We start from the raw sequence: 23,869 nt of genomic DNA on the forward strand, positions 1-23,869 counted from the left end.
CAGCACTGCCACATGAAACCACATCTTCTACTTGGGTGTGATTAAACTGATTCTATGCCTAAGCCAGAGGCTCCACTTCAGGGGTGCTGGCTATGCAGGCAGGCTGCTGGGGTCCCACTGCAGCACAGGAACCACCAGCCTTAAGCTCACCTCAGTAAGCACCACCAGCACTTTCAGAGCTGGCAGGGGCACCTGTGTGCCTTGGGCTACTCCTCCATTGCTCTCCTCCTGCTGCCTTCCCTCCAGAGGACATGTGCAGGTTCACAGCAGAAAAAAATTAATAGCCAGGCAGTTTGAACAAGAATGTGAAAAATAATAAAAAAGCTTTAATTTAAAAATTAAATTATAAAGAGAGAATAAGCAAGAGGCATTTGTGCCCTTTCCATACCCCGCACTTTCTATGGTTCCTCTTAGCCGCTCCCACCATGGACGGAAATCCTCACCCTGTACAGAGCAGGCCCTTGCAGCCCAGAGCAAAGCTAAGAAGAGAACAGTGGAGACGGCAGCAGCAGCTGGCCTGGAGAGCCTCCAGGGCCACCAGCAAAATCATCTGGGAAGAAGAAAAGATTAAAAATAAAACCCAGAAACTCTAATTACTGAATTCTTATGAGAAAAGTATTAAATAATTTAAATAGTGTGAGGAAAGCAATGCATCCTCTGTGCTCCAGTGTGTGATAGCGATAGAATAGTGTCCAGTCAAGCTGCTCCCAGCATGGGGTTCCTTCCCCCACAGTGTTCAGCTATGCTCTTGTCCAGTGTCAGCCATGTCCCTGACTGTTGATGGCAACAACTGTACTGCCGAGAACTGGGGAGGAGCAGGGTGGTCCTCACCGGGAACTCCTCCCAGCCTCATGAAGCTCATGAAGCTGCTGTTTTGCCATGGGGATGGTTGGCAGCCTTGCCCTGGGGGGCAATACCAGCACAGGAGAGGATCTTTCACCAGCATGGCTGCTCCCAGCTGGGAGGTCCATCCCGGGAGCTCACTGCTGGTGACAGCAGACAGCCCATCCTGGTCTGGGAGCTCATCCTGTATGGGCCAACTCCACCTGTATGGGGCCAGCTCCACTGGAGACTGCATCCATACAGATGAGAAATAATAATATTTACCCCCATTAAACAGCCAGCCTTGATCTGGGTTTGAACCAAGGCTCCAACTACTTGCAGTACTCTCTGGCACCTCCTCCCAGGGTGCTGGGAGGCTTCCTCTGAGCCTGCTCCACAAAGAATGTAAAGGGTTGCTGTAGGACCTCATCTCCAACTCACCAAAGCCCCTGAGGGCTCTGTGGACTGAAACCTGGGGCCATTGAGCAGAGGCAGAACAGGGTAAGGTACAGCTCCCAGATATCTGGAGGAGCCAGACCTCAAGGTGAGGTGAACTAATGAAGACTGGGAATCCACATGAGCTAAAAGAAGGAAGGGAGGAGATCCCACCCCTGGCCCCTGGTATGGGGAGGTTCCCCTGTAACACAGGAAGGCTGGAGCAGCTTGACCTGCAGGCACTGCCTGTTCTTGCAGCTGATGTCTTCCACCTTATCTATAGGCATCCCTTTGGTGGGCTGGAGAGGCTGTGCTGCCAACTCCGTTCCCTCGGGCTGGGTGGCGGTGGTGGGCAGAGGCAGGAGGGAGGCCCTGCGCCCTCCCTTCTCCAGTGTGCTGCTTGTACCCCGCACCCAGTGTCCCCAGGCGTCACAGGCTTCTCTCCGCAGTGAGGTATTTGAGTGCAGCAGCCCCATATCGCCGTGACAGGTCCTGGTGGAACTCCTCCCGCAGGGTCTGGAGGCAGCCCCGGTACCCTGCGCTCAGGCGGAACTTGGAGATGTCGAAGCTGGGGGCATGGGGCATGTGGATCATGAAGGCATTGGGCAGGACCAGCAGCTCATACTCCTGCGGACAGAGCAGCAGCCCTTACCATCATTGGCTTGGTGGCACCCACATGTCACTGCCCAGCCCCAGGCCCCCGGCGGTGCCAGGAACCCCACACCCACCTGTGCATCCAGCTCCATGATGTGGGAGACTTTGTTCCAGCCGAAGCCGACGAACCTCTGGTCATACCTGGGGCAGTCTCGCCTCACTACAACGTAAGGCTCAAAGTCTGGCTGCCATGCCACACGGTAGGGCACGGTGGCCGTCCGCCATTTGGCATAGTCCGTTGGGGCGTGGCCTTTTGGCCACACGTGGTACCTACAAGGACAGATGGAAATGGAGACTGAGACAGTAGAGGATGCAGGGGGTCTGCTACCCCCCTCTGAGACAGGGGGTGCACAGCCCCAAGCCACAAGGGTACAGAGCTGGCTTCTGCTTGGATGGTGGGGCAGTGCTAGTCCCTACCTGAAGGTGTAGAGGGAGCCCATGTCCAGCATGGAGAGCAGCTCTGCTTTGGATTTGGGAAAGGTCAGACGGTAGTGCAGGGTCTCAAATGCTGGCACAATGAGAGCTGCCTTCCTCTGGGGCAGCTCCAGCTGTTGGATGGAGTTCCTGTGGTAGTAGGAAAGGTGTGAGGTCTCCCTGACTGTGAGACATAGCCACAGCCTCCTTCCTCAGCCTCTCAAGCCTGCCCACCACTCCACATGGGTATTAATGGGTTTTGAGAGTTTGCAGTGGTACCATGCAGGGATAGAAGGAACAGGGGAACTCTCAAAGCCACAGCTCCTTCCTCATCTGCTGGTGTCTGACAAAAGGGTAGGACCCCAAGGCTGAACACAAAGGAAACAGCTTCTGCCTATTGAGGGCTGCTACCCAGGGCATTTCCTGAAAACTCTGGTGCTTGGGGACCCCAGCAGGCTGAGAAAGCCAGCTGGAAAAAGCCTTACCTGAGGTAATCGTAGAGGCCATACATCGGCAGGAAGTCGATGTCCGTCAGGAAGACATACGGGGTCTGTGTGTTGGCCAAGGCCACGTTGCGCAGGAGGTTGATGGGGTAGAACTGCCCCTCCTTGTAGACAATGTGGTAGGCGACGTTGCGGCGGGCGCTCAGCACCTCCGAGGCCTGGGCGTAGCGCAGGAACTGCTGTGCCTCGGCGTCCGACATGTACAGCGCCAGGCTGATGGGGCCTGCCCAGTGCTTGCAGATGGCCTCCAGCATCTGTAACCTGGAGCAGAGGGCACACCCTGAGCACCAGACCCGCCCTGCGGCAGCTTCTGAACCAAACCCACAACTGGGCGCCCAGAGAGCCGCATGCCAGCCATGCCCGGTTCAGGAGGGAGCAGGAAGAACTGATGTTCCCACCTTGGGGTGTTGCTTCTCACTGCCAAATGCTGGCGTGAGAAGGATGAAATGAGATTCCCTGGTAGCTCCAAAGCTGTAGAGCCTACCCAGAGGTGTGGAGGTGGGTTCCAACCTCCCACCAGTCCTATTAGCAAATACCTGTCCATGGAGAGCTGGGCCACGAGGGTGACATCAGTGGGGTTGGGAAGGGACAGGAACTCATACTGCAGGAAGAACAGGTGGATGCGGTGCTGCATGAGGTGCTGCTGGCGGAAGTCATAGCAGGGATCGTCCTCATCCAACTCCTCCAGCGCCTGCTGCAACTGCAACACCATGAAGGTGAGGGAGAGTAGGAACCCCAGGGGAAGTTGCATGAGGTCTCTGCCCACCCAGAGCTCTGCAGCTGGGGGCAAAGTTGCAGTCAGCCTCACCTGGTCCCTGGGTGGGCTGGGAAGACTGGCACAGCCAAAAAGCTCTCTGCGCAGCAGGTTCCCATCGTACTCCAAGAAGGTCAGGTAGAGGTTACGGAAGAACTCCACGTGCTTGTTCTTCACCCGCAGCTTCTTGGGCGAGTTCCAGTGGATCACCTGAACAGTAGTGTGTCACCCCACGTAAGGGAAGCCAGCAGCACCAAGGTCTGCAAGCCCTGAGACCCCATGCTCACTCCCCTGGACTTCCAGTGCCTGCACTGTCCTTCAGGCCCTGCCCAGTCTCAAAAGCAGCAACCCCACCCACCTTGAGATCTGAGAGCTCAGTGTAACACTGCTCTGAGCGGGTGTGATCAGAGAGCTGCACATTCCAGAAGCAGGGAAGCCGGTACACCAGCGATGGGTCCTGCTTGATCACTGCATTGAAAATATCCTAGGAGAGAGAAAGGCGAGTGCACGAGTGGACAAGGAAGATCCCCTGTGCCTACAGTGCTGTGGGAATGCAGAAGGACCAACCTGCCCCAGAGGAGGGACAGTTACCTGATCAGCCAGCGAGGTGGAGAGCATGCTCATCAGCTCCCGCTCTGCTGTCAGCCGCCACATCTGCTCCCAGCCTAGGCGACGCAGGCGGTCCAACAGGAGCAGGATCACCCCTGAGGGCCAGGGGAGAGGGCACAGGGTCACTGAGAGAGCACCCAGCCACTACAGAGCTGGGGCACAGCTGCCTGCATGCCTTCAGCCCCTGGGACATGCCACTTCTCTGTGCCTACCCACAACCCTGGGATGCTGTAGCACTTCTCTTGTACCCACCACATTCCCACTTTACCTCAGCCTCTCCCAGTCTCCCTGTGCCAAGTACCACCTCAGCTGCATGTGTCATGAGGCTGCACCTGCCACCCTGGTAGCCCACACTCACCCGTGTTGAAGCCACGTCCCAGGGCTGGCCATGGTTTGTGGTTTTTCCACAGGTTGCCTAAGTACCAGTCACTTTGGTTCTCCACCAGCCCAATCACCTGCTTTTCTGAGAAAACAGAGGGATGTCGATGCAGCTCATCTTGCTGTTGGTTCAGAGGGCCCAAGCAAACCCACTAAGCTGGTGCTGTGGCACGCAGGCACTGCTATCCTGAGCCCAGCATCCAAGGCCCTGCCAGGGCCCCAGGGGCACCCTGTCCTCACCAGAAAACTTTCCAAAGACAGCCCAGAGCTCAGCAATGTCGGTGGCAAAGGTGATGTCCGTGTCCAAGACAATGACCTTGGAGAGGCTGGAGGGTAGTGCCTTGGTAAGTATCAGCTTCATCAGCCCGTAGATGCCAGAGTAGTGCTTGTTGGGGATCCATGACACCTCTGGCTGCAAGGTAACACACCTCAGGGCCAGGCATGGCCATGCCCTTCCCCTGCCTGGGCAGCTGTGTGTCCCAGAACCCCATGCAGAGGAGGCCAACAACAGAAGGGAACGCGGAGCTGTGGAGCCAGCCAAGCCTAGAGCATTTCCTCCAGCCACCAGAACCCCCACCTGGACCCCAGTGTCTCACTCAGCTCTGCCACAGAGGCACTGCCACCGCAAGGCATTTCCCCACCCTGCCAGTACCAGGCTTGTGCTCCCCTCTCAGCAGCACCAGCAACAAGCCCAGAAAGAGGAGGGGATGAGCCAGGGATCAGCAAGAAAACCTTGACCCTCTAAGCATTGGCTTGGGACAGGTTAAAGGGAGGGCAAGCACCTGCCTTCAAGTCATCAGCATTGTAGAAGCTGACATGCACGGAAGGCACCATCCAGGACTGGAAGAGTGTCTGGAGGATCTGGTGGGCCACTGAATCCGTGATGAAGTGAAAGTGGAGGGGGTTTTTCCTGCCAAGGGCAAGCACAGCAACATTCAGTATTGCAGCAGAATGAAAAGGACATAGTTCCCCATCCCACCCATGGGACAGATATCAGCCAAGGGGGCAAATGGAAAAAAAACCCTCTAGGGGGAACAAATTCCACTTTGCCACTGTAAGCACAAGGGGTAGAGAGAAGTCCTAGAGCCCCTCTTCTGCAGCACTACAGCTTGCAGCAGCTCATCTGAGAACCCCAACCAGCAGGCTGCTGGCACAAGGTCTCCCCATTACCTGTGGAAGAGGATGGATTTCACCAGCGTGACCACGTCCCGGCTTGCGTTGTGCCCAGCACACACAATCGCGACATGAAGGAGCTGCCCAAAGACAAACGGTGCCATTTTGAGACTGGACACCCCCTCCCTGCAGGGGCTGTCAGCTCCTGCCTGGCACCACACTACAGGGAGAAGCTTCAAAACACAACCTTTCCCATGCAGAAGGAGCCCCAAAGAGAGGTGGGAGTTCCCTAACTCAGAAGTGGGGAACAGGAGTCTTGCTGCCACTCCTCCTCTCTGGTCTCCTTCTCTGGAGAAGGAAAATACCCTCACCCACTGAGCACCATGGAGAGCCAGGATGAGGCCCCAGCATGGCCAGAACACAGGGAGAGCAGTGCCAGGTGAGTTGCTCATATATTCATGCTCCACAGGGTCCCAGCCTCCCACCCAACATTCCCTATCCACAATGCCACTGTGCTGGTGCCATCACCCACCTCACACTTGTGCACTGTCCACTGCTTGGGACAGGCCGTGTGGTTGCTCCTCTTGCCCCCAGGGGGGCCTCTGTCCTCAGCAGAAGCCCCCCACTGCAGGCTGCCATCGCTGCCCTCCGCCTGAGCCTGGCTGAGCTGCAGCCGGAGCTGCTGATTCTCCTCCTCCACCCTGCGCACACGTGAGGCCAGCGCCTCCCGCTCCACATTCTGGCTTGACTGCTCGCCCAGACAGGGGGGCAGCAGGAGGAAGCGGCCATCTGTGGAAGAGATAGGGACATGCAAAGGGCATGGCAAGGCCAGGAGAGCCCAGGTGTGAATGTTGAGGCAGAACCACAACTGAGGTCCCAGCATGTCTCACAAGTGCCCAGCCAACATCTCAGCTCTGTTCCCCTGATCTCCAGAGATGTCCCTGGAGATGTCCTAAAGTCTCACCTGCAGTGACTTGCATGGCCAGAGCAACCACCCCAAGGACTAATCCCTTGCTGCCCACCCTCTGTTGTGGACTGTCCCTTGATCTGAGGACGATGAGAAGGACTCACTCACATTCAAGGCTTCCCACAAAGAGGTAGAGCCAGGAGAGGAGAATGGCCAGGGTCACTGTGGCGAGCAGCAACTTCAGCTTCATGCGCCAGGAGCGCAACATGATGTGCTGGCAGGACGCTGGCAACAAGGATCAGGTGGGCAACCCGAGTCTGGCTGGCCCTGGCATCCTAGAGCCTGTGAGGGACAGGGGAAAAGAGAAAGGTCTCACCAGTAGCCCCCACCCTGGTGTCCCAACATCTCCCCAGAAGGACATCCTCCATCACCTGCTCCTCCAGGACAGTACCTGGGCAACTGAAGCAGCAAAACAGACACCCACTACCTCTCCAGACAGCACACTCCTGCCCATGATGGAACATTTACCCCCCTCGACTCGTCCCGCCATCTGGACTGGACTGCAGAGCCTGGGGGGCTCAAACATGGAAGGTAATGGGGATAGGAAGGAGGTTTCCAAGAGATTTTACCCCAGCTTTGTGTCTTGCTCCCTGCCACCCCACAGGCCTAGGGCTCACAGAGGAGGGGAGGGGTAATAATGCTAGGAGGCCCTCCCGAGCTGGGCGGCGGGTCCCGGAGCCTGCCCGTGGGAGGGGCGCGGTCCCTCCCCCGCCGCCTCGGCCGGAGCGCGGCCCGCGCAGAGCCGGAGGGCTCGGGGAACTCCCGCACCCAAGCGCCGCCGCCCGCCCACTTCGATGGGAAAACCCCAAACACTTCGGCGAAAGTCGCTCCCCGGCCACACTGGGGCATCGGGCGGCCGGGGCAGCCTCCCCACCCCGCCGCGCTCTGCCACGCGTGTTAGGCCGCTTTCACTCCGCCGCCGCCGGCGGGACGCTCCCGCGGCGGGCAGAGCCCCGCTCCCGCCGGGGCCCCGCGGAGCCAGGCGCCCGGGCAAGCAAAAACCCCACGGGGAAGGAGACGCCTGCCCCCCGCCGCAGCCTGCCCTCGCTCTGCACCCCTGCCCGCGGCTCCGCGCCCTCGGCGCGGCAACATCTGGACAACAAAAGCTGCCGTCGGGCTGAATGGGCCGGATTAGGGTCTGCTCCCCCTGCACACACCCCGCTGGAGCCCATTGATGTGCAGATGCCCATGGGGCCGCGGGGGCTGGAGCCTAGGAGAACACATACCACGGCCCCCCACCCTCCCCGTGGCCCCTGGGGCCGGGTGCAAGCTCCAGCCCGCTGAAGCAATTGCAGACGGATGGCCCCATCCACCCTCGGTGAGGGATACCCAGGCTCTAGAAGGGCTGGGGCATGGCCAGCCGGCGGGAGCACGGCCACGCCAGCCCACTGGAGATACAGCTGAGCTCCCGTGGCAGCAGGCATGGCCCCGGAGAGCTGCACCCCTTTTCCTGGCAGAGAAGGTGCCCACTGGCATCACAGATCCCTGCAAGCCAGGCCCGGGCCTGACCTGCTTTTGTGCTCTACAGAGCAGGCCAAGAACAGGCATGGCAGGGAACGGGGAGCTGACACATGGAGCACACCAGGCCCAGGCACCCCTTCTCCCTGCCACAGCCACGGGCCATGCTGGACATGGCGAGATCTCCACATGCTGCTGCCAGCCTGTCTCCCATCCCACATGCCGAGGTGCACACAAAGTTGGAGGGCTGTTCAGGCCACGCTGGAGGGGAATGGCAGGGGGACATGGTGAGAAAACGCCGAGGAGGTCAGCCAGCACCCAGGGGAAGCAGAGGGGCAGGGAAACAACTTTATCACAAACAAAGGAGAGAGAAGGTGATGGCACACAGAAGTGCCCGTCCTGCTCCCACTTGCCCCCATGGCCCCTCACTGCAGGAATGGTACCCTGTCCCCAGCCTGCATGTGAACACACTACTAGGATGGCAGTTTTGCGGGACCAGATGGGACCAGCAGCAAGTCAGTTTTCATAACCTCTCCCAGAGGCACCCAAGGATCCATCTATCCCCCACCTCCTAACACCCCTCCTGCCACCCCTTGTGCTACTCCTCACCTGGCTGCTTGCCTTCCCCCCAGGCGCTGGTTTCCTTACCTGCCTCTCCCCTCACCTCCTCCTTCCCCGGCGCCTCCCAAGCCGGCTGGCAGCCCACTGCTACTGCTCCTTCCCGGGGCTGCCGTTCCCTGTCCTCCCTTTACTCCTCCCTTCTAGATCTGACACTTTCCCCCTCCTCCCTGCTCTCAAACCCAAGCTCCCCCCGCACACCCTGCCGGCCCCCCTTTCAAAGGAAGAAAGAACAAACAAAACAAGAGATTAAATTCGCTTTCTACTCAAGAGCCCCCAGCGCCAGGGGGGCAGAGTTGCCCAAAGTAAATTGGGAGGAATCCATCCTCCTTCCAACTCCCTTCCCACTCCCAGGCCTCAAAATCCCTCCTTCACAGTGAAAAAAGGAAGGATCGGGATTATCTAGCCCCTTCCTAGCACCTGCCTTCTCCTTTACTGGGGCAGGTGCAGAAGACTTTGTCCTCACAGAGAGATCTCTGGGGGCCTTGGGATGGTGCAGAGCCCACCTGTTCTCCCCGTGACTGGGAAAGAGTGATTCCACAGCCTACCCGGGATGCAAATATGGCGAGGATGGGATGCAGACCTTGCTGCTACCCAGAGAGAAGTTATACTGGCCACCATCAGAGCACTTGCCCATCAACTTTGCAGACTGCAAGCCTCGCTGTGGATCTGAAAGGGAAAGAACTGCTCCCCTACTGTCTCATGCTTGCTCTGGCCCAGAAGCGCAGGGCTCACTGAAAGGGTGCAGTGTTCAACCAAACCTGCCCAGCGTACCGGGAGCGAGCAGGATGGTGGAAGGGGGAGCAGGAGGCCGGGGCTGGGAATGCTAACTATGCAGAGAGAGGCTCTACCTGCTGCTCCCCCCTCCCCACCGCGCAGGCCCCGGGGCTGGGCGAAGGCAGCAGCCCTGGCCCGGGGCTGCAGCACAAGGGGAAGCCCTTGCCGGGGGTGCCCAGTACCGCGGGCGTCTGGAGGGGGCCGGGTGCGGTGGGAGAAGGCCACGAGCGGCAGCAGGCAGAGGACTGGCATGCGGAGCGCCTGCACAGCCCTCCGATGCAATGTAAATCGCCCCCACCCCAGAGCCCCGGGTGAGGTGAGGCACGCCCCGGCCTGCCCGCGCAGCCACAGCAGCACCCAGATGGCTGCCCTGGGAGGCACGCTTACCTCCCTCCCGCTCGGGCAGCTCCTGCTTGTCCTTGCAGAGCCCCGGTACAACAGGCAGCGGCTCCTCAGCAGCGCCCTTCAGCCCAGCCCTGCCCCGGCAGCGAGAGGAAACGCCCGGGCTGCCCCACTGCTCCTCCGAGCCGGCGGCTCCCCAGGGCAGGGGCCCTTCCCTTCGCTCCCCCCAGCCGCCCCGGGGCCCGTGCTCAGCTCCCAGAACCGTCCTGTCCCTGCCCCACGGTATCCACCATGTGCTGCAGCTGAGGCAGTGCCACGCAGGGCTTACCCATGTTTTGGGAGCAGTGCAGACGTGAAGCCCGCTGCCAACAGCACCGCTTCAGCAGAGGAACCCGCCTCGTGCTCCAGCTGACCTCCGCAGCCTCTGCACACGCTTGTCCTGGCCACCACACTGCGTTTGCTCCCAGCACCGAGAGCGAGTGCTCCGAGACCCAGCCAGGCCCTCTCCAGCCAGGGCAGGAACGGGTAGGCTGCTGGGGAGCACAGGCACGGCAGGGGCCTTCACGGGGCTGAAGATGGCAAGCCAGAAACAGCCTCTCCTCTGTGAAACATTAGAGGCACAGCAAGCAGAGGGCAACGCTGGAAGCAGCTCCTTGGCAAGGGGCACAGCGGGTACCAGCAGCCATGGCCCAGCACGTAAAGCTCCCGGCTCCACCGTCCCTGCAGTCACGGCATGGGGCCTCTCTGCCCTCCCTCCTCAGTCTCCTTGCTCACCAGACAAGCGCAGCCAGCAGTAAGACGAGAGGTTTCCCAATACTGCCAGCTTCCAACCCCAGCGCGGGTGCGGGGCAGAAGTGCTGTTCACAGCAGGTTATCCTCCCTCCCCCACATTCTTCCCAGGAGCAAGCAGCTCCTGCTTCAGCAGGGATCAGGGGATACAGCCACTGGGACTGAAAAAGGCACCCCTGTCCCCTCTCTAGCTGGAAGAAGCTGACCAGGATGGATACCAGGGAAGGGACAGGCAGGACCCAGGCCTTGTCTCATGCCTAAGATACCCTGCCTCCAGTGACAACAGGGCAATGGCCAGGGGACAGAGAATGTCGTGCCAGCAGAGCTGGGCAGCTGCACAAACACCAGTGCATGCTCACACCAACCTCTGATGCGTGGGCAGGAGCCCAAAGCTGGCTGTATGCTGGCCACCCTTCCATGCACAAGCAACCTTCATTCCTGGGAAAGTGCAGCCACTTTGCTTGCCCCAGGCTCCTCCTGAGAGCTGCCCATGTGCTGGCACTCCACTCCTCCACGATCCAGTCTTTTGCAGGAAATCCCCTTTTCTTTGTAGACCCCATTGCTCAGCCTGAATGGCCTTTGCTCTCTACGGCTCAGTAATAATCAGGTGAGCAGTTAATGTTTAGGGAGAGCTGGCAGCGGAAATTTTGCCATCACATTACCATGCTTCCTCCAGCCCTGCAAGCACAGAGGGGAGCTGCTCTGTTTTCTCACAACATCACAATTGACAGCAAGGCCCATGGGAGGGTGGGTGTCTCAGCCTGTTGTCTCTTCTAGAGCTAATGTGTACCTGCAGAGGCATGCTGAGGCACAACTACACTGTCTATGGGTACCAAGCCAGAGGCCTGAAGGGGCACAGCGACAGTCCCAGGCTCACTGCCCCCTCTACTGCCTCCCCCCTAGGCATTACAAGGGAAGAGGTAGCCTGGCTGTTCCCAGTAAAGAGCTGCAGGGCAGCCAGGAGAGGAGTGATTTCATGGAGCTATGGTGCCTGTTGTCTTACCCTAGGTGTAGATGAAAGAAACTGCATATTCTTCTCCCAGGTCTCATTTTTGGAAGAGTGACAGTTTAGCTGACCTGCTTAGAGTGCCTCAGTAGAAGCCCAACACAACAGCTTCCCAGGTTTGCAGAAGGTGAGAAAGGGCCCAAAAGCTGCGACAAGAGCTGCACAGCCAGACTGACAATTCAGAAAAGGCACCACACTTTGAAGAGAGGCAACCGGGGACAATCACTTTTGCTCTTACAGAGGGAGGGGACAGGCTGGTTCCTCATTCAGCTGATCACCTTTAAAGTGTACTGCAGGACCCATCTGACAAAGTGCCTTATGATTCAGGGTCACCTCCCTGTCCTGCTCCCCATTTCAGCCCTGCCTGAAATGCTGCTGTTGAGGGGGGCTGTGCCAGCTGGCAGATACCACACAGGCAGTGCAGAGCAGGGTACTGCAGGAATTTACAGAGGCGGAATGGAATTTGGCCAGGGGAGCAGGATTAAAACCCCATGCTCCGGATTACCATGCCGTTCCTCCCTCCCCAGTCTTATGATAAGCAAACCCTAAGTGAGAGTTTCACCTTTGTATTTCCCTGGAAAGAACAGCCTCTGGCAAAAGGGCCACCATGTTCTAGAGGTGGGATCCAGCAGCACTCACAGAGTTGGATACCAACACATGCTGTAAAAGGAGGAAGCATCCTCATCTCCCCACTGCTCCCAGACATCACCAAGGTACTGAGAAAATCCTGGAAAGGATCCTCCTGGAACAACAGGCAGCTGTGCCTCAGTTACAGCTCATTCTCAAACATCAAGCTCTTCTCAGGCCCGTAAGATTACCACACACACAATTCTGCCACTCTGAGTTCAGTTTTTTATTCTGCAGAGGTCACTCTGAAAAGCCATCTCCTCTGGCAGAACCACAGCATTTGGGGAAGAGGAGCTAAAAGTCTCTGAAGGGTGTTGAAGCTCCAAGCTTGGCAGAAGCAGAGACTCTTGTCACCAGACTGTTTCCCTGTTTCCAGAGGAAACCAGCAAGCTCAGGCTGGGACTGACAGGAATGCTGTGCTGCTTACCTCTTCATGTCTGAAATCCAGGAATGTATCAGGGGAGCAGCTCCTCTTGGCAGGGACTCCGATCACAAGGCCCTGCTAGACACAGTCTGCTGTTGCAGAGTCAGTCTCCCTGCCTGCAACCAGGCACTGGGTTCAGCTGCCTGGCAGAGCGTCAGCCACAGGGGGCACGCAGGGCACGCACGGGGAGAGCAGTGCCACAGCAGAATGTGCAAGTGTGTGGCGTAGGAGGCCTAAGCCTACCAGACATCCTGCAGTGCTCACAAGCTGGGCAGCTGCATTCTGCCACAACTCTCAGGCAAAGTAAAGGGGGCACACCCAGACAGCAGCACTGTCCCCCAAGTGCTCTCATTCCTCTTTAGCCCAAGAAGAAGCTGGAAGGACCCCAAGAAACTCACAGCGGAGGTGTTCAACACACTGCTTCCAGCTTTACCTCCCTGGACTACAAGTCATTTGATGCTAAGAGGATACTCAGCAGGTGAAGTACCAACACTGACTAGCCTTTCTCTGGGCCTGGTGAAGCTCAAGCCTAACTGAGGACAAACACAGAGGCCACGAAGTGCTGAATCAAATCTCCTCCTCATGCCTCCCTGGCCAGCACAGTTTGGCACAGGAGGGACCAGCCCTGGGCACGGTGCAGGGGGACCCCAACTGCCTCTTGAAACAGGAGCAGCAAGAGGGGCTGATCTCTAGCTCCCTTCCTCTCTCATGGGATTAGGTTTCTACTATCTGCATTTTTGCTGATGTTCGTGGTGCAGCTAATGGCCAGCTCTGAATCCATTAAGTTCACCGTGTCCTGGTCTCCGGATGTGCTACGGGCATCAATACCTGTTCACCCTGCCATTTCCTGACACTTTCACTGCTGTGGGCTTGCAACAGTTCCTGGGGTCAGAGCTGAGTAGGGCCAGCAGCCAGAAACTCCAGCTTTTCTCCAAGTCAGCCTGCAGCAAGCCCTCCACCAGTTCCAGCGCTGCCATCAGCACAGCTGGAACACCCAGCAGGCATCCTGCCAATACAGCAAGGGCTGGGAGTTTCATCCTGTGTGGTACTGATGGCCCAAGTTTCCAGCTAGCAGTGTCCATGGATAGGGACTAACCCCACATCCCCCTGCTCCCTTGAAATGCTCTTGAACATCCTGCACCAGGTGGTGCTCCCTGGCGGGACAAATGAGACTGGGATATATTGTGCATATCCCAGCACAACAGGCCAGACTTAGCCCCTACACATGCTCGTAGTCTGCACCACCTCAGGCAAAATTAATTAGGTTAATTACAGAAAAAAAAGGAGACAAAGGGACTCCAACAACCCCATACAGGCACTCTACCTGGAAAAGCTCACAAGACGTATGACACCATCCACCCCTGGGGAGGTGCCAGGGGCATGGCTGTAAGCCAGGTTGTCAGGTGCCTGCTGTGCATTGTTACCAGCAGAACTGGGTAAGTGGTTTTGGCTGAATAGTTATTGATTGAAAACTGCAGTTTCCAGACAGCTCAGAGCTATTTGCTCCTTCATTACAAGTTTTGGACAAGAACAAAAAGCGTTGTTTTCCAAGCAAAAAAGTCTCATTTTGCATTGTTTTGTTTGTAATTGAGCTGCATTGCATTTAAAATAAAAGATAAAGGGTGTCTCAAATTTGTCTGTGTTGAGTTTTTCTCCCTCCAGCTTTTCATTTTGGGCACTAAATCAAGCAATTAATTATTTGTCTAGCTCTGGTCTCCAGACAAGCTGAGACCATCATGAGCCAAAAGGCTGGAACAGCTCTGCCCAAGCAGCAGTTCTGAGGAGGGTGTTGATTTTTTTTGTCCTGCAAGCTCCTTTCAGGCCTTAGCTTGAGTTCCCTCGGGGTTAGCAAACATTACCTGGGGAGAAGAGAGCAGGGGCCTGTGCAAGGAATGGCAGGTGCCCCACCGCAAGGGATCCACCTGCCCAGTGGGCAGCAGTTCAGGAGACACAAGGTCACTACCAGTGCTTGGAGGACATGCTAGGAGCAGGGCTTCCCATGCTAACTGCTCTGCACAGAATCAAAGGATGTCCTGACTTGGAAGGGACTCACAAGGATCATCAAGTCTAACTACCAGCTCAGTACAGGACAACCTCAGAAATCACACCATGTGCCTGAGAGTATTGTCCATAAGCTTCTTGAACTCTGTCAGGCTTGGTGCTGTGACCACTTCCCTGGGGAGCCTGTTCCAGTGCCCAGCCACCCTCTGGGCTTTTCCTAATAACCAACCTAATTGTCTGCTGATACAGCTTCACGCCATCAGCTCGTGACACCCTGGTCCCTCACTAGTCCTGCTAGTATCGGTCACTGGAGCAACTCCTCCAAATCCCATCTCTCACAATGCCAAACAATTCCATCTCTCACAATGCCAAACTAGTCCAGCAGCCAGGCACACAGGAGGCACTGACCAACAAGGAAAGGCAGTCCCTCTCCTCTGCGTGAAAAGCAGCTGAGCTCATGGATGCAGCCCGGTACCTCTTCCACAAGGGACTAGCTCAAACTGGGAGCTGTGCTCAAGCAGCCACTCCTATATCTTCCCTATCCAGAGCTATTCCTGGAACCAATGCCCTCAGTGCCCAAGTCAGGCTGAAAGCAGAGCTCATCCACACAGGAATGGAATAACTGCACTATAAATAGCAAACCAGAATGGCTCAGGGCAGGCTCTAAAAACCCAAGCAGCAATAGTGCCATCCACTCAGGGTGCCCTGGGCATTTTGTACGACCAGAAGTGATTCTGAGCTATAGAGAAGCTTGCACATTGCCAAGAGGCTCTGACAACACTGGAGAAAAAACTTGTCCAGGCTAAGACACAAAACTTACCTGCAAAAAAACCACATAGGGCACCTTGCAAACTGGAAATGAGGTAGTGACTGATGGAGGCAAAAAAGGAGGGGAAGTGGATCCCAGAGGCAAGGCAGTTCCCAAAGCCAGGCAGTGGAAAGGAGAATACTCCCAACATCCAAACTCATTACTAGCCCTCCTCCCTTCCTGCTGCTCCTTGTGTTCCTGTCCCTGGGCCTTCTCACACTGCTGAGCTAAACCGTGAACTTGCACACCAAAGGACAAAGGCAGGGAAGAAACAGCATAGCTCAACTCAACCAAGCAGCAGATGAGTGGCTGAGGACAAAAGCTCATGTCTTCTGCAATCCACAGCAACCTCTGTGCAGTGCCCAGCCTGCACCAGGAGAGGCATAACATCTCAGACCATCCTGTGATCAGGTCTTCCAGGATGCTTCTAGGAAGACCCTTCCCACCACACTCATCCTCACTACTCCCTCTTCCCTCCTAGTGCCTCCATCTGGATCCACAAACACACCACCTTCCCCTTCTCATGGACACTGTATGTCCTATGAAGGGATCTCAGCCTCTCCAGATGAGGATATGACCAGCCTCATGCAGCACTGCCAGGCACCAGCCTCCCACTGCTGTGAGGGATTCCTGCTCTTTCAGCAGTGCTGCAGCACTTGGGCATACACCGGGAATAAGAGCACAGAGGAGGCTGTTGGGAAATCAAGAGAGGGGTGTATGCACAGGGAAGGCACACACCTGAACCAAATCACCCAGCAAATAAACACACAAGCACACACACAAAGGGAAGCAGTTGCTTCCTCTAACAGAAAGCTTATTTTTACAGAATAGGAAGACAGCACTCAAAAAAACCAAAGGAAAACCACCAAACCCCTGCTGTATTGCACCTGGAGCACCAAAATGAGACAGGACACAAAAAGCAAAGATAGCCGGTGCTGACTACAAACCCACCTCGAGAATTCTGTAAGCCCGCAACTCTCTTGGCTTCTCCCCCATGGCTCTCCTGTCACTCCTCACCCTTCCTCCTCAGCACAGCAGGCAGGAAGAGAGGTAGAGGTCTCAAGTTTGGCCAAGTTTCCACTCAGGGAACAGAAGCTTGATAACAGGCTGGACAGGATGTGAGCACCCATTGAGGAAGAGGATTAGTAACCCCTTAATCTGCACATTTTGGAGTCTAAGCACTTTGCTCTGCTCTTTAATTAAACCATGGAGTGCAAAGATTGCCAGAAGGTAGAGAACAAGGAGGAAGAAGGAAAGGAGAGACTGTGGCTTAAAGGCTGTTCCTTGCAGCTTAAATGCAAGGGGAGGGTGTTACTAGCAGGGATGTATTTCACCTCAAGTGCTTTATACTGGGGCTGTTGAGCATCCTACTGCCTTCCCTGATCCAATCTATGGGTGAGTCAGGGGCAGGATGAAGGGCAAACTGTGTGATGGCCTGGGGATGACAAAGGAGGGAGCGAGGAGATCTATCAGACTGGAGAAAGCTTTACCTGTGGCAGCTTTGTCTGGCTGGCCTTGACTCCCCTCCTGAGTCTCCTGCCTCCTGGGAAGCAATATGAGTGCCGGAGCACTGTTTGTCTCCACTTCACACACCTGTCTGCACAAAAGGGCCTTGTTCCAGCACTTATCTGGCTCCAAGATGGGGAGGGGCCAGTGCCTCACTGCCCTGGCACCCAGGCAGGACTTTCAGCTCCATGTCGGGCTTCTTTGGATCTGCCTGGCAGAGGAAAATTTCCTGACATAGGTAAAGAGGGAAACCTTTTACCACAGCCCAATACAAACAAAGCAGTTTCCCTCAAGCTGTGCTCAGGCACACGTGCCCATGCAGAGTAGGCAGCGAGCCGGAGGCTCCAGAAGCTACCTGAGCAGTGAGGATAGGAGCCCCACAGCACAGCACAGGGAGACAGACAGCTGCTGCCAGAGCTGGGAATAGAACTGCCAAGGAATGGCCTCATCTCCCTAAATGCTCTGCCACCAGCTCTGCCCCATCAGACCAAGGCAGGGGGGCTGCCTGTGTGCAGGGGCAGCCTGTCACTCCAGCGTTCCTCTCTTCCCTCAATCCTATTCTTTGGAATTCCTCTCCTCTGTTTGCTTTGTTTCAGACCTCAATGAACAGGAAGAAAAGGAAAGGAGCCTTGACAAATCCGATCAAGGCATAGACATTGCTGAGGCTCGCTCCTGCTGGCATGCCAAGCCCTACACTAATGAGGGGCAGGGAGAGAGAGGTGGCCACTGAGAACAGTGGCCCCAAAGAAACACTTGATGTAACAGACAGAGGGAAAAGAAGCTGCTAGGACAGAACAATGCTCCCAGCCTTCAGAAGGGGGTCTTCCCATTTTCCCTGGCCCAGAGAGCTTGTTCCAGCTCCTCAGTCCAGGTCCCAGTGACTTACTGCCTACTACGCAAGAAATAAGCAATAGACCATGGTATTGTCTGGGGAGAAGGATCCAGACATGCACTCAGGAGAAGAGCCACAGAGATGGGATCACACTTTATTCAAAGGACTGCTGTGGAGAATCTGGTCCTTCCCTCAAGAGAACTGGGCTATGGGGGCTTGCAAGTCCCAGTGTTGTCTCCAGAGCCTCCCACAGGTCCCAAATACCCACAGAGCCAAGCCCTTCTGCTACGTGATTATCTCCTGTATACTGACTTAGAAGCACTAAAACAGCAAGGGAGCAACCACATGTAAACCATCTACTTAACATACATGACAACTAACCTTTGAAGGCTGCCAATGTTGCAGGAGTGGCTAGGAACAGCTGGAGAAGTTGGCACAGCCTGCTGGTGCCTGTGAGGAACCCCCTCTAACCAAAGATTCTCAGCTTGAAGGGCAGATAAGACATCTCAGCTGTACTTGAGAGTTTTGGAGCTTCCTGTCACCTGAAACCCAAAAGACAGTCACGTGAAGAGCTACTGCATAAGAGAGCTCTGAGGACAGGCCCCTGCACATCCGAGAGTCACAGATAAGAGCACCCAACACCTTGGTACTGCCCCTGTCCTCCAGCCTGCCACAAAGCACAGCTCAGTGTCACCCAAGGCTACCCAGAGAGCCCAGGGGAGAATGACTACCTGCATGCTGCAGTCATATTCCCAGTCCCAATTCACTGCACTGTCATTTGCAAGTTCCCCACTCTTGCAAGGAGGACTGTACACATGTGCCCAGAATTGCTGGCAAAGCCACAGCCACCATGTTCCATCACAACACATGTGAGTCCTCACACCAATCCTTCAGCAGCATCAGGAGCTGAGGGAGGGATGCAAGTTCTCTGGACCCCTCCCAAACACGATAGCAGCAGCAAGTGTCTAACTTGAGGCAATAAAGGGATTAACTATCTTGTCCAGTAACCTGAGCCCCCATGACATGCTTTGGGCAGCCCCATAATGGCAGCTAAGAGAGCCTATCCAAATAGGTGCATACAGGGAGAGAGAAGGAGCAAAGGCAGAGGAGAGAGAAAGCAGGCAGAAAACATCACACATGCACCTTGTGCTGAAGAGAGCACAGCAGTCTGCACATGTTACTCCTCCTCAGAGGAAATCCTCTTCCTCTGCTGGGATCTTTCCAGTGCACCCCTTTCCTCCAACTCCCACAGAGTTGGGCACACACATTCCACAACTGCAGGATGAAATGGATAAGCCCTTCTCCAAGGAGGCTAGAAGGATTCCTAGCTCCTTATCAGGAAAAAGCCCAAAACAGAAGTGCAGACATACTAATACGCTGGGGCAAAGGAATTGTAGAAGAACTGGGAATTTTGTTTTGAAGACCCTCTGTCTGCACATCATTGCTTTAAGATGCAGCAGGAGCAGGACCTTAAAAGCAGGTAAAAACCTAGTAAAAGCATGGGTCTGAGCTGTCCCACCTGTTTTATAAGGCCAAACAGAGAAACAAATGTGCAGTGTGCTGTATTCCTGCACCCCTCTAGCCACAGCAAACCCCAGGCCAGCCTGGCACAGTACAGTATGACAGAAGGGAGGTGACATCAATCCCAACAAGGGCTGGAAATAAAAAATAGTAACAACAGCTGCTACCTGAACGGTGAAATCCAGCGATTCTAAGAGGGAAGTACAGCACTGCAGTGCTCAGCAAAACCCTTCTTCGGCAACAAGGCCCAACAAAACTTCTGCTTTTTGAGCCTCCCTCAGATTCTGGCTACAAGGTGGCAGCCAGTGAGAGAGGACATGTATGGACCCTACAGCACATGTCAGTAGACAAACATCTGTCTCCTCCATCATCCCCACTCTGCTTGTCCTGATCGGTCAGCTCCCACCTCAGACCAAAGGGGTCTAAGAAGGGAAACTCAGGAGATGGATACTTCTGGAGCAGCAGGAACAGAACCAGAGTGCCAGACCCTTCTGCCATATAGCCCACAGCCCTCACCCAGGTGCTGCCAGAGCTTTATATTTCCAGGGAGCAGTTCAGCAGGTAAGAGCCAAGTCCCTCCACCTGTGCTAGGAAGCAGAAGCTGCTGACAGCAACACTGAGTGCTATCAACAGCAAAGAGCTCAAAAAGCAAAGGCCCCTTCAGCAGAGATAATACTGAGTGGGGAGACCCAGATATGTGCCTGTCACACAGCAGCACTGTCCCCTGGATCCACCACAGCATCTCTGGGACAGCAGAGTTCCCATTTGCACATGGCAGGAGCCTCATCTCCAGGATGGAGCCCACATCACACGGCCACAACCCAGCCACCAGCAGTTATTACACAGTACCACACACAGGACCTGCAAGATCTGCAGCATGCTGGGATGGATCTCAAGGTCTGCTGCCTTCTCCAGGTGGGGTCAGGGGAGCTTAGGGTGATGCTGGGGGAAGGAAAGGTCAGAAACCACAAGCAGTTACCTGTCACACACCCAAAAGGAGTTGCAGTGCCCTCTCCCTCAGGATCCAGCTGTATCTCTCCCTTGGACTGCTTCCATCAACTCAGGCCACCAGAGAACTATGTGTCCAAAAGTTTTTTCCAACTGCATCACATGGTTATTAAAAGACATAGCCTCTCCCTTTCAGCCTTTGGCACAGGCAGATTTGAGTATTACAGGAGAGACTACACATTGCTAATGAATCAGGGAAGGGAGTTATCCAAGTAACAATCTGTGGCTCTAAATGGCTTTCTGGAAAAGGCATCTGGAGGCAGGAGGCAGTCAGTATCTCGCAGCAGGGCTCTGCACACATTGCCAGACATGTTGTTCCTCCTGGGAAGCCAAAAAGAGTCTTTTTCCAGAGATGCCAAGTCTGAGCTAAGCTGGGAAGGGCAGGGGCACCCTGACAGAAAACAGCAACAAAATGCCTCCAAGTCAAAACACACATTAAAAGGCCCCTTAAGCTTGTTTGACCTGCGTTTCCCTTCCCATCAGACTACTGCTTCAAGTAACAGACCTGTCAGCAACACTTCAGGAACTCAGGTACTACACCACCAGCTTCCCCTGCCAGCTGTTGCCTTTCCAGACCCCAGGAGGGCTTTCCAAGATCAGAAGTACAACCTGCCACCACCAGCATTGCCATGCTCGGAGCATGTGTGCTTCATTGCCCTTGTCTCCTCATTTGGACAGAGATTTGCAGCTCTCTCAAAGGGTGTTGGCCTCCAGTGGGATATCATGAGTGAACAAGGCCTTCCATTCTAGGCAGGGTTAATGTAAAAGGGACTAAAATACTCCCTGGACATGCCTCCATCTACAGGTTATTTGGAGCAAGTCATAATTTATCCCTGTCTATCCCAAAGTATTGGCTGAGCTCATCCAGAAGCAAAGAAAATACACAGCCAGACCATGGTGTGAGAGCTGAGGAGGGCAGGAAGGCATGCCCTAAAGAGGCAGGGCCAGAAAGGCCATCTCCTTCTTCATCACAACTGCTCGCTTTCAAGCACAGCCAACAAGATCACATCCCCGACCTCATGCTGCCAGGCCACTTCCCTTCTGGCAGGGGAAGGTCAGCAGGAAGACAAGGTTGGGGAGAATATCCACTTCCCACCCCAAACACCCATCTCCCAAGACACAGCCAAGCATCAATATCCTGAGTGTGTCCTCCCACATCCTGCTCCCCAGCTCCAACCCTGTACAAAAACCCCAGCACTCTGAAAGACATGTTTTGAGGCTTAGTATGAGCTGCCTTATACCCGTGGCAGTGCTGTGCCTGGAGTCAGGCTTCCCAGAAATGGCATGGTCTCATGGATCTGAGCAAAGAGCAAGACACTGGCAGCCAAGCAAGCCGGACTTCAGCACTGTACCCACAGATGGGCTGGCAGAACATTTGCTTTTTTTTTTTTTGTTTGCTTCTTTTCTTACCATTAGTGCTGAGCCTGCACCCCTCATCATCAGAGCATTGGAACTATTTGGCCTCAGTGGATTACAGCCAGTGGATTTCCAGTAAGCACAAGCCCTCAGCACCCAGACTGGCAGTGAGCACTAAGGAGAGTTGCTCCTAGATCATTCTGGGCACAATCAAGAGAGAAACTTGTCCCTCAACCCAGCCTTCAACCTCCTGCTGCTACACACCGTGGGCACCATAAGCCAAGGCAATTTAAGTCTTGCCCAGTCCCATGGACTTGCTGCTGCTCTGAGAAGCCGCCCGTCCTACAGTGCTCCCTTACAACTTGCCATAAAAAGGCAGCATGATGCTATTCAAACTGTCCTCCAAACTCGCTGCAAGCAGGAGATGAACAAAAGGGGACATGACAGGTCGTGGGACAGAGTCTGGGAGCAAGGGGTGAAGAGGAAGCATCTACCAAAATGCTCCTTACTCAGGGGCAGAATCTAGCTGTGCTGTTCAGAGTAGACCAAGGACTTTGTGCATCAAGCTTCACCTCTGGCTGAAGACAAGGTGTCTTTGGCAGTCTCCTAGGCAGCCAGCTCGACTGCTGTCTGGCAGAGCTAGAGCATCTCCTTGCAGGAGAGCGGCTCTGCAGTCTGCACTGGATATGCCCCTAGAGTCACCAGCAGCACACACCTAGTCCAGTAAGCTGTGCTGGAAACCTCTGTCACAGGCTTCAGGTGCTATCTCACCCGCCTTCGCACTTACAGTAGCAGCCCAGCCACCGTGAAATTCAGAGAAACTCGCAGGTAGCACTGCATGTGAATGGAAAGTTGGGTCTAATCCATGTGATTCTGACTAAAAAGGTTTGTTTAGTGCCAGACTGCTTGCCAGCGGTATCTCGTGCCCTTTTTGAACTCAGCCTGCTGGAAAACAAACCCTCGGGGGAAAAGGAGAGATCAGGAAGGATAAAGTGCCTGCCCATGCAACTGTAATTCCCGCCGAGGAAGCCGCAGGCACACACTGTGCCCATTGTGCGGAGGTAACCGGACAGGAGGAAGGAGGGGCGGCTCGGCCCAGCTCTGTGCGCACCCGAGAGGCCACGAAGCGCCTCCTAGCCCACGGGCACCGCCGATCTTTGCCCCGGGCAGCGTGCGGAGCCAGGCCCGGCTGCGGGCAGGGGCGCTGGCCGGCAGCCTGGGCTGAGCGGGAGGCAGAGCCGGGGCAGGGCACGGCACGGCGGGAGGAAGGTCGCGGCACCGGGCACAGGCTGGAGCCACTTCTGCAACAGGCTGCAGGCAGGGGGGCCCCGCGGCTCCTGCCGCCTGCCACGGGGACACCCGTGCTAGTGCGGCAAACACTGAGCGCTGCGGGGCCGCCCGTGGGCTCCGGGAGAGCCCCCACTGCATGGCCCGACCCGACCACCGCCCTTCTGCTCCCCGCTCCGGTCCCCCCGGCCCCGGCCGGGGACAGACACTGTCACGCACGGACGCGAGGATGAAAGTCCCGTCCCCGAGGTCCCCCGATCTTTCCGTGCCCCCAGGGCAGCACTTCCCCTGCTCCGCAGGCAGCGAGTGGGCACGGGCCGTTCAGCCCCGAGCGGAGCGGGGCTGTCCCTGCCTCCTCGCTCACACCTCACCCCTCCCCACGCAGAGCCCTCGCCAGGTGCGGAGCGAGGCTCCCCACTGCCGGGCAAGCAGCGACCCGAGTGTCCATAGGAGCCCCCGGCTGGGACGGGGGTCGCCGCACGCCGCTCCCCGGCGAGTGACGAAGGGGCAAGCACCGTTCCCGGCGCCCGCTCTCATTCCCCAGCGCCACCGGGAACTTTTTACCGGTGCCGTAGCCAGCCCCGGCAGCTGCACCGAGCAGCCCCCGACGGGCGGCCGGTACCTCGCACACCGCCCCAGCCGTGCCGCGGAGCGCCAGACCCACGCGTGGGCAGACCCCCGCCCGCCGCAAGGCTCCAGGAACGACTCCTTCCCGGGGCGCCCCAAAACTGAGCGCACCCCGGCTCCCCACCCGGCGGCAACTGCGTCCCCGCTCGGGACACCCCCAGCCCGCCTTACCTGCCCGGCTGGCGCCGCCGCCGCTCCTTCAAACCCCCGCCCCGCCGCCCATCGCCCGCTCG

The 23,869-nt window shown here is 56.3% G+C and overlaps 1 protein-coding gene across 4 annotated transcripts; it reads right to left on the reverse strand.

The window, feature by feature from the left end:
• Nucleotides 1-355: 355 nt before the first annotated feature.
• On the reverse strand, nucleotides 356-23,845 carry LARGE2 (LARGE xylosyl- and glucuronyltransferase 2). Of its 4 annotated transcripts, XM_030950350.1 has the most exons (16): nucleotides 23,808-23,832; nucleotides 18,219-18,379; nucleotides 6,758-6,931; nucleotides 6,215-6,471; nucleotides 5,740-5,822; nucleotides 5,356-5,479; nucleotides 4,810-4,981; nucleotides 4,550-4,654; nucleotides 4,174-4,286; nucleotides 3,941-4,066; nucleotides 3,637-3,792; nucleotides 3,365-3,528; nucleotides 2,811-3,089; nucleotides 2,329-2,475; nucleotides 1,986-2,181; nucleotides 356-1,884 (listed from the first exon to the last, which is right to left on the reverse strand). In XM_030950350.1, the coding sequence occupies exons 3-16, from the start codon at nucleotides 6,855-6,857 to the stop codon at nucleotides 1,687-1,689; spliced, it is 2,220 nt and encodes a 739-aa protein (XP_030806210.1). In that variant the 5' UTR covers nucleotides 6,858-6,931; nucleotides 18,219-18,379; nucleotides 23,808-23,832; the 3' UTR covers nucleotides 356-1,686. The 4 variants fall into 4 exon arrangements, with proteins under 4 accessions (XP_030806210.1, XP_030806209.1, XP_030806213.1 ...); XM_030950349.1 differs by lacking the exon at nucleotides 18,219-18,379 and having other exon boundaries at nucleotides 23,808-23,845; XM_030950353.1 differs by lacking the exons at nucleotides 18,219-18,379; nucleotides 23,808-23,832 and adding an exon at nucleotides 9,890-10,023.
• Nucleotides 23,846-23,869: the final 24 nt, after the last annotated feature.

Source organism: Camarhynchus parvulus, chromosome 5, assembly GCF_901933205.1.
Source record: "Camarhynchus parvulus chromosome 5, STF_HiC, whole genome shotgun sequence".
Lineage (NCBI taxonomy): Eukaryota > Metazoa > Chordata > Aves > Passeriformes > Thraupidae > Camarhynchus > Camarhynchus parvulus.